Below are 10,361 nucleotides of genomic sequence, written 5' to 3'. Positions count from 1 at the left end.
GGGTGGGGTGGGGGGCGGCGCCGGCGGGACTGTGCTAAGACGCGCAGCCAGGAGGGGGCGCCGCGCGGATGGGGCTGTGCCACTGCGGTGGGTGGCGGGGGGGGCGCGGCGGCGGGGTGCTCGGCGCTGTACGTGAAGGGTGCGGGCTCTGCCGGGCTCCTCCGGGCCTTGCCGCGGCTCCGGGTGGAAGGAGCCTTGCACCGAGCCAGGCCACGGAGCAGGAGGCAGGGCTGGCTGCTCGACACCCCGGGATGTGAAGGACCGAGCTGCCCCCCAAGCAGCAGCACCTCGAGCCAGGGGCTTAGTCCCGTCGTGCGTTGTAACACTGCRGGAAGCACAAGGAGCCTGAGGTCACCCAGCTGCCAGAGTAGAGCAGTGCTGCATTTCGGGGTGGGGGAGAGGCTGTGCGCTGTGAGGGGGACACTTTACCGTTGCTCGCCACCTCCCCTCGCCTGCGCACGGCCCTCTCGTCTTCTGGGCACGTCGTGGGGTACGTGTGTTTGCTAGCACTTTGCTTTCGGGGCCCCTTAACAGCTTACAGAGCRCTCTCTCTCGCTGAGACGCATGGCTTAGCACATATGTTTTCCAAGCCTGAAGGGAGGCTGAGAATCACTATGTGTAAATTAGAAGACTAAGTGAGTTCAACTGAATAAATACACAGAGCATACTTGGAAACCATGTTGCTGTGCAGAAAGGGAACAGGGACAGGCTGGTAACTGGATCAAATTAAAACAGACTTTATTGACTTGAAGTGACACGAGGTCTGCTAAAATACAGAGCAAACATGGAGCCTCTGCTAGCCATCACGCCTCGAGGAAGGAGGGACGGTCACAGCCCGTGCTTTGGTGCCCGGTCTGGAAATACCCATCTGGGCTGAGTGTTCGAGAACGAYGGGTCTGGAGCATCAGGGGATATGTGCTTAGGGGCTGCAGCTGGGACACTGGCTGTTGTTTTCTTATAAAATGAGACTCGCTTTGGAGTAGCTGACACATGAAAACAGTGGGGAAGATTGCCTGGGTYTTGAAATTGCATCAACTAGCAGCTGAAAGCTGCTGTGCTTTCTCTGAAGCTCAGCTATAGACAGCTTCTGTCTGGGAAAATATCAGAGGCAAGCTGTTCTGCAGGACTGTTTTTTCACCTTGTTTTTTCTGTGATGTGTGCTTTGGGACAGAACTGGATCTGAAATCCCCAAAATACAGATGTTTTGCTTTATAAACCCAGCACCTGATTCTCTGTTGCTCTATCCTGTGTGCTGCTAATCACAGTTTGCTTGTGCAAAATTGTCCTATTTAGACAAAGTTTTGCTGAGGCTTCTGCTGCAAGTGGTATCAGCCTTGTTCCAACTCTTCTGACTGTCCAAAACCCATTACAACTGCAGCAGGTCTCTTCCACTCATAAATCCTGGGAGCTGAATCGGGGTGTCTGTTTTATGCTGGGGCTTCTCTGATGCTAAGAGACAGAGGAAACCAAAATTAGGCTCTGATTTTATAGCTACCGTCAATGTCTTTCAAACCTTTTAGTTGTCAGCTGCATCACCATGTGCAGTATTTGGGCTTGAGTCATTTCAGAATTGCTGATGGGATTTCCAAAGACAATCTGTCAGCCTGTCAGACTTCACAGTGCCTGGGAAAATCATCACTGTGCTTCACATTACATGCAGCCCRGAAAGGAGATGAGATGTTGATTAAGAATGAATTAAAGAAAACATCCCAAATCTATGTCTTTATCTTCTGTTCTAGATTAGCTGTTATTCTGCATGTAATGTAATGTTACTATTGCTGTCGCCTCGCCCCCCTCAACCTGCTCTTCCAGGGCTGAGTATGTCAGCATTTAAAAGATCATGGCTATAATTTGATTTAKCTTTGGGATAGTAATGTTCCTCACTGATGAAACAGCAACAGATACAGGGCTTCTAGACCTCTGCAGATGGAGCAAAGGGCACAAGGGTATCTGGGCCGCTTTGCTGATGCACGTTCCTCACAGACAATTCAATCTAACTTTCAGCCATGGATTTGGAGCAGGAATGAGACTTCASACCAACCTTTTGGTATATTTGAAGGCTGGTAATAGGATTTTATAAGATAAAAAGAAAAGCTAAAGAAAACCCATCTTTGCCAGAGTGATACTTCAAAAAGCCAAATATTGACTTGGAGAAGAACCCTTTCTGAGATAAGGGATGATGATCTTTGGAACCACACAGAACACATTAAAATTGAGAAATTGTTTCAAAAATGAAATTTAGTCAGAAAAACAAAGCAACTTTGATTATTTAATTTGAGCGTCTTGTAAGTCAAATTTGTTGTTTCAGATCTGCTGGCTTCTTGCAAAGGTTGGAGAAGATGCTTAGAAAGTTACCCTAAAATACAGTCGCAGGGTTTYTGTTCAGTGATAGTCTATGCATTCATCAGCACTGAAAGAGGAGCAGAGGAAATAGTGAGTATTTTGAGATTTTTGCTTTTCTTCCCTTTTCTTTTTTTTCTTCCCTCTCTACAGTGATTGAAGAGCATTCTCCAATTTCAGCTGTATAGATTGAGCAGATCTGCAAACAAGTTGGACTGTTTTTTTCCCCCAGGGTGTAACAGCAGGAGGCAAATCCCACTGCCACAGACTAAAATAAGTTTCTGCAAAACAAGCAGTGACTAGAATGACTAATTAAAAAGGGGTTGAGCTTTCTGCCTGTCTTCATCTCACCCAAACAGTGTCATCTTCAGCRTTGTCCTTAGCCTTAGTGTGTCTGTAACCACCTGGGAGCTTTGCACAAAGGTCTCCGCTGCTCCCTGTGGGATGTGTTTAGGGGATTAGGGTAGATTTCAAACAATGGCAGCAGCAGGACAAAGGAGATGGGAAGATCTTTGACTCGACTCRGGGCCTCCCAGTACCTTTGGACTCCTCAGAGGATGAAGGGCTTATTTAGAAATGGAAACCTGCCTAGCTGAGACAAAGAGACAAGCTTACGCGTGTTTGTGCACTGGTAGCTCTGCGGTGCCCCTGGCTGCCGGGAACACGCTCAGGGAGGGGAACACGTGTGCTCTAAAGGGGCTCCACAACCCCTTTGCTACCAGGCCGCCCCCTGCAAAGCTGCTCTAGGACCCTCCCACGCTGGGGCCCTGTGCCCAGAGAGGCCTCGCCCGCTTCGAACCCTTCCTCAGCGCCGCCTAACCTAATGGAGCCGAGCCTGGGAACCGCGCTGCTGCTCGTGGCGTGGCCGCGCTGGTCTGTCTTCAGACCCGAGCTGCTGGGCGACCCCTGAGGCCGTTTAACACCGGCTAAGGGGGGAATATGGCCATCGCCCGTCGCCTTGGTAACCGGGGGCGCCGCAGTGCTTCCCGTTGCCGCGGCAACGCGGCCAGGCCTTCCGGTGCCCGCCGGAAGCGGGGCGGTGCCGCGCCTCCCGTTGCCGTGGCAACGCGGCCCGGCCTTCCGGCGCGGCGGGCGGCAGCATGGCGGCGGCGGGGGTGCGCCCGCCGGCCGCCGCCGCCCTCACGCTGCTGCTCTCGCTCGCCGCGTCGGCACCGGGGCTGCTGTGGGGGCCGCCCGCCTCCCGCTCCGCCGCCTCGCTGCGCCCCGCCGCCCTGCGCGCGGGGGAAGGTGAGCGGGCGGCCGCCCCGCTGCCGCCTTACCCCGCCCTGCTCCTTCCTGGGGGGCTGCCGCCGCCGAGGGCCTGTCCCGGCCTCTTCCTCCTGCTCCCCGGGCCTGGCTTGTGCTGAGCCCCTGCACCCCCTTGTCTTCCTCCTGCTCCCCGGGCCTGGCCCGTGCTAAGCCCCTGCTCCCCCTTGTCTTCCTGTGCTGGGCTGCTGCTCCCCATCAGCCGCCTACCCCGGCCCGGCCCCTGCACCCCTTGGCCTCCTCCGCACACCAAGCCCCTTGCTCCCACCTTGATCCCTGCCTCCTAGCACTGCCCTGTGCCCTTCACCAGTCCTATTGTTCCCACCTCTGTCCCTATTTTTGGCCCTTGGCTCCAAGCAGTGTGGGGGTATGATACTAGGATTTGCTTTTTTTAGTCCCCATGATATTCTTATGGTGGTTTTATCTCATCCTTAATTGCCGTGTCTTTTGTTCACCATCATGCAGTGATTTCTTTTAATAACCCAGCACTGTGCACTGATAGGTGAATTTAGCCACCTTTTCTCATGTCTGCAGGGCAGCCCATTAGGTTATATTGGGTGATGCTCTGTCCTGTATTTTTTCTGCTGTAGGACTGAGGTTGAGGGGAGGAACATGGAGAACTTCTGGGTTCAGTCCTSACAGAGTGCTCAGGAGAACTACTGACCTGAGGGCTCTTCTGAGGTCTGGTAACCTCCAGATGTTTTCTGAGARGAACATCATGTTTTTCATGGCAGATTAAGAAGCTGTTATCTCTTGATTGCAGTACTTATTGCAAGGAGAGCAAGGTCATAGTTACTGTAACTGTCATTTTTGACATCTCTTGCCTTGTCTTGTAATAAAACTAAAATCTACGATAGTTACTCTTGGCCTTTGCCAGGCACATTCCCAGGAAGCAGAAGAGTCAGTCATATGTTGTAATACTGAAGTTACCACCTATTTTGACTGTATTTGGTTCTTTAAACCTGATTTTAAAGGCCTGAAGTTCTCTCTTTTCTATGCTGGGATAAAACTGAAAAAAAAAAAAAACGGATTTATTCTGTAGGCTTACCCTCCTTCCACTCAAGCTTGTAATTGTAATGGGTTAAAACATTCATTGCTCTCTCTGCATTTCTAATATGCTGGTCTAATCAGTTCACAGATTAGTTACCTACATCTTTATCTATGAAGACCTGATATCTTTGACCTGCGGTGCCATTATCATCTGGTATTTTGCTGGCAGCTTTGAGAAGAACATGGGCACTGTGAAGCACTGCTTCTTCACCATTGCATTCGCTGTCCTGACAGCTCTCTCATACCTCTTACTCGAGACTGTTGTCTCGAGGATGGGAGAGGTGGAAGATGCCAAAGGGTTCATGCCAGTCGCTTTTGCTACACTCGGTGTGTCCACCACCCGCTCACGGATGAAGAGGGCCCTGGTTTTGGGGGTTAGGATCCCGGTGGTGCTGGTGCCATGGTTTATGCTCTGCATGGCCTGGTTTATCCCTCACTCTTCTTTCCTGAGTAACCTGTGTGGGCTGTTGGCTGGGGAAGCCTGTATCCTTTCTGAGTGGGAAGACCTGAACAAGAGTGTGGAGGGGGGAACATAGTGCATTTCTTGTTGACAAGATGCACTGGCTTTATGGTGTTCCCCAGGTGAATTCATGGCTCTTACCCTGCACTAAACTCTCCCTGGCTTTGCTGGTTATCACCACACTGAATTCTGCTTTTGTTTTTTCACACTGCACTTTCGCTATGGTCATTGTGGCTTTAGCATGTGCAGCGAAAATGCAGCTGAGAAGGGTTGTGATCTGTGAGATGGCACTGGGCAGTACTGGAAGAATTCTTCAGGAAACTGGTTTGTGGCCCCAAAGGGATTGCATGTGTGACTCTGTTAGCAATGAGTGCATTTTGTCTGCAGCTCTCCTTAACATAGTGCTGGCTTCAGATGGTCTTGGATACTGTTTCTGCTTGGATATTCCAGAATCAGTGGTCTCTAAACTGGATCGGATGTTCCCTTTCAGTCTGCTAAGGAGAATACCAGGGCTGAAATATATTCCAGGGTCCTTAGCGGAGAGAAGAGCCTCTGAAAGCAGCAAGTAAGTACAGGAGTTCTAGTAGAAACTCTTATGACCTAGGGAAATTTTGTGACATAAGTAGTGACATTAAGAAGCCTTTAAAAGCTCTGTTGTGATTGTCACAGTTATATCCTGGGCAGTACGAGGCAGGAAGCATGGGACATATCACCTGGTGGCRTTGCAGTAGCAACATTACAGTGGCCTGATAGGTATCACACATAAGCTGAATTCATGGAGCAAGGAAGATAACTCRATTTGAGTTAAATGTGAATTCTTTTGCTGAATGCTGAACTGAGGTGAAGGACTCTCATTTGCTGCAGGGACAATGTGTATATGTGCAGCTCAGCTGATGCGATAGCTGAGTTGCGTATTTCTGCCTTGACATTAGGGCTTCTGGGGTTTGTTCCTAGTTGTGTTGCTCTATGGGGTATGATCTTTATCTTTCTTTCCTCCACCTTGCCTCCCAGGAATGCTGTGAAGTGACTCACATCCAAATCTGTGCAGGAACAAAGCAATAAAGCATATTAAAAATGTCACTTACAAAATTTATTGTAGACCTTCCAATGCATGTTTTCTGTGATGAGGCAAGRTTGCTTTAGCGGGAGGAAACCTTGGGGCCTGTGGCTGGCATTCAGAAATGGCTTTAAGTTCCAATATATCACAAGCCATGAGAATTCACTTGTCTTTTAAAAAGCCCCAAAACATAGGTCATGTTTCCCCCTTCCCTCCCCCCGCTATTCTAAGATGCTATTTCAGTTTCACAGAGGAAGGATGGATTTTTGTTACGTGTTAATTTCTCTGTGGTGATTAAGCAGTCAGCTCACAGTAAGGTATCTGCCAAGGAGGGAGCATTCCCAAATATTTGCATCTGCCCTCACCTGAGGGGAAAACCTAAACAGCAAAGCCTTACTGGTAGCCTTATCTGCAGCCTTACAGATCCATTAGGGCGATCAAACCTGTGTAGGAAGTGCTTGCAGAGGAGGCCAGGCAAGTCCAGGAGCATTTTTACTCCTTCCTTTCTGTACTAGTACTGCTTTGGCGGGGGACGACGACACTGTCTTACTACACGCTGTGCCTGTGTTTTAATCAGTGTAATGCTGCTGCTAATAACTTCTGTTCACAGTGTCTCAGCTGTGTGTCTAAACCTGCTTTCTTCAGGGGAGAGGACATAAATAGACTGTTCTGGCTGGAATGTATTTACATAAACATTTGACTATCAAGCAGGGCGTGGGAAGGTGTTTCTAGGATGTTTCCAATTCAGTGGCTGAATGTACATGTCTCCGTGTTCTAGACCTAAGTCCTACACTTATTTCTGGGGCTTAATTTTATTATTTTGATTCTTGTTTATTTCCAGCTAAGAGCTCTTTATTTATGCATTTGTTATTTTAAATTTCACACATCTTCAGACACCAAGTTGCTGCCAGACAGGATGCATTTCTAGGAGATTAAGGCTTTCGTATCATATTTTGTGCCCATGAATGCTAAAACAAACAAACAAAAATCCCCAGAACTCCAGCCTAAGCCAGTCCCTTACTCTTGCTGGGAATTTGGCTGTTGGGGTCTTCATGATCATTGTCTTGACTTCCTGCACTCATCTTGATGTTGTGCGTGGGAGGAACAGTACTCCTAAAGTCCCAAAGGCTTTGGCTCTTAGGCAGATTGCCTCTTGATGTATTTCAGCAGGGTGAGTCATTCCTTCTGTTGGCAAAGGCTGTTTCTAGGCCTTGCTTCTGAATGATTCATTCTATTTGTGGCTCACTCTTCTCTTTCCGTTTTTGCTCCATACCCTGGGCTTCTATTTGCACCAAATACCTTTGAATTCTTGATAAATAGCACTTGGTAGGTGTGGCTTTTCTCAGTTAATGACTTAAAGGATGTGTAGTTCAGGGGAAGGCAGAAAGGATGGGTATGGAAATCTTAAAGCACACTGCAGTTTGGCTTGCATGTTCCTTCCATGAAGAGAGGTAGGGCCAGGAACTGCAGCCATTCTGTAAGCATGGAATTGGTATGGAGTGGGAATGGGAATATCTGTCCTGGGAGACTGGTAAACTTATTTTTACCACAGCGTTGTTCATAATAAGAGCTTTGCTTGTGTCTCATAGTTTGCTTTGACCTTTCTGAGTACAGTCAGGAGGAGATCTACCCCCAGGACACTTCCAGCATTAATTAGGCAATGTCAGTTCTGAACACAATGTAACCTTTTGTTTTCTTCCTGCCCAGGGTTAACCCTGTGCCAGGCTCCTACCCCAGGCAAAGCTACTACTGCTCTTCGCCTCCAGCTCTTCCTGCTTTCCAGATGCAGCACCCCAGTGTGCAGAGCCAGGGATTTCAGCCGAGTTCTGCTCTGGGATATGGCCATGTTGTGACACGTGAGGGATCTCAGGACAGCTGTGTTCCAGGATATGGCCTCACTTCTTCGCCCTACCAAATCAGAGGTGCCTTTGGAGACTGCTACGTCCAAACCCATGCTGGAGCCTCRCCTGGACAGTGTTGCCAGCCAGCCGAGTCCTCTTCCCACCAGCATCTGTGCGTGTCTGATTCACAGATACCTGTGGGCATGGAGCACCGGGCTGGGGTTCAGCAGGCATCAGGGTATCCAACAGCCACAGCAGCTCCAGTGCCAGCTGAACTCTTGAAAATCCAGGTATACTGATGCCTCAGAAAGCAGCAGGACTCATACCATGGCGGGACCATTGTGTGTGATGCTTATGCATCAATGCATTGCTGACATCTTTGCTGTGCCTGGGGTGACTGGCTAAATTGGCTGATAGGCCTGATGCAGGCCATTCACACCTCTCCCTAGCACAGGCTACTTTATTTATAGTTCCTTTATAATTTTGATACTCTTTAGTATTGCTGGGGGACTATATCACCTCTTGGCACTTCTCTCTCTCTTGGAGTCTCTTCTTATTCCTGCCTTTAGTAACTGTCTTTTTCCATTCACCCACTACAGTGTATCTGTTCCCTGGCTTGAAGTACAGGTGGAAGCTAATAGTCAAAACACTGAACTAATTTGGGGCTGAACCAGGCCATGGGGATTAGGACATGTCCTATCTACACTTACACTCTTAGCCTTTTATCTCACTGGCAGATGTGATTTAACTAGGACCCAAGAGAGGCTAAAATCATGGTAGCCTTGAATTATAACTTAATATGTGGAGTGGGACATCTCTCTTCTACTAGTGACTTCTTCCACTAAGAGTATGCCTTGAAGGGAGCTTATGAAGCCAAGGCTGGGGGAGGGAGATAAAGAACACAATTTTCTGCTCCCCAAAACCTATTTTTAAGTGCTGACAGTCTGTTCTTATGTTTTGTTCTTAGCTACAGTCTGTGCATGCACAGAGATGTTGCCTTCATTATCTCTAATAGCGCTCAAGGAACCTCAGATACATGCAAAGTAACAGAAGACCCTTTAATAAGGGATTTAGGGCATTCAGGGAGCATATTTCAGATAATCTAAGGAGACAGAAGGGACCTTAAATGCAGGTTAGAAGAATTAACTGGAATGTAGCTATTCCAGTAGGGGTGGTGCAGTGAACACTACTGCACTTTGCGTATCTCACCCACCAACTTTAGCACAATCTCCATCTGTTTTCTTTAGTGCTGGTGAAAACAAAAGCAGGTGGGAGATGGGAGTTTCCAGAGAGGGGCTGAGAACAGCAAGCAGCATGTGGGGCCTGTGGTAGTAATAGAAGAGTTTGGTTGAGTTGCTGGGACTTGCAGGGCCAGAGCTTTACTTCCAGCTGTGTCGCTGTCTCACTGTGCCATGCCCAGGAAGAATCTGCCATCTCTCTTTCTGTAAGCAGGTGGAATCTGAACTATTGCCATTGTTTTACTGCTTAGATGTTTGTTTTGCCCCCCTCCAAATGCTTTGTGAACCACAAAGTGCCATTAGTGGTTTTGGAAGAGTTCTTGCAGGGCCTAACCTGTTACCCCCAAGGACTGCAATAGCGTTTGCACTGTTCCATGCTCTCTTTGGGGCTAGGGGAAGAGTTAAGGTTGGGAGACAGTGTAAGCATTGGTGGTTGCATGCTCCAAATTATGTACGTGCTTCTTTGGTGCCTGAAGAAGCCACGTGTACAGCCAGCTGTACAGCTGCTTCTCCAGCAGCTCTTCTGGGACGGCTGCTACAGTAACATGGCTTTGCAGAGGCTTTCTTTGGGGGAAGCCCAAAGTGAGGGCTGAGGACTTGAACCTCAGGTTCGTGTTAGGAAGAAGCTCTGCTTGCAAAGACAGAGGATGCTGGGCAGGGGCTTTCTGAAGGAAGATGCTGCAATCTGGAAACCAGCTCGTGGGACTTCCAAAATCGGTAGCCAGCTTTATCTCACCCTGATTGCTTCACCTCTGTGTGTGTGGGATCACAGATGGACTTGGCGCCATGGCTCTGACTTTGATTAGCTGCTGACAGCGATTGCCATGTTGTGTGTTTAGTACGGAGCAAGAACAGGATGAGAGGCTTGCCTGGAACTTTAAAGGATGTTTTTAATACGAGGAAGGAAATGCTAATGATAATCATTGAAATGTTGATTAGTGCCTTYATTTTCATCCTTGTGAGATTTTTTTCTGTAAATCTATGATTTTTACTACTGCTGTTTCCAGAGGTGTGTGGAGAATATAGCAGGGTGATGAGGATGAGTAGCAGTCGCARCTGTTGTGTACCTTCAAACCATAAGCTTGAAATACAATCTGGAARACAAACGA

The 10,361-nt window shown here is 48.6% G+C and overlaps 1 protein-coding gene across 1 annotated transcript; it reads left to right on the top strand.

The window, feature by feature from the left end:
• The first annotated feature begins 3,420 nt into the window (after positions 1 to 3,420).
• On the top strand, positions 3,421 to 10,361 carry RHBDD2 (rhomboid domain containing 2). The gene is made up of 4 exons (XM_085315494.1): positions 3,421 to 3,588; positions 4,738 to 5,139; positions 5,531 to 5,681; positions 7,881 to 10,361. The coding sequence occupies exons 1-4, from the start codon at positions 3,441 to 3,443 to the stop codon at positions 8,311 to 8,313; spliced, it is 1,134 nt and encodes a 377-aa protein (XP_085171620.1). The 5' UTR covers positions 3,421 to 3,440; the 3' UTR covers positions 8,314 to 10,361.

Source organism: Rhea americana, unplaced genomic scaffold (genome assembly GCF_003343005.1).
Source record: "Rhea americana isolate MKP2758 unplaced genomic scaffold, rheAme1 scaffold_111, whole genome shotgun sequence".
NCBI lineage: Eukaryota > Metazoa > Chordata > Aves > Rheiformes > Rheidae > Rhea > Rhea americana.
Note: the sequence above shows the minus strand (reverse complement) of the source record. Positions and strands in the feature narration are given on the sequence as shown.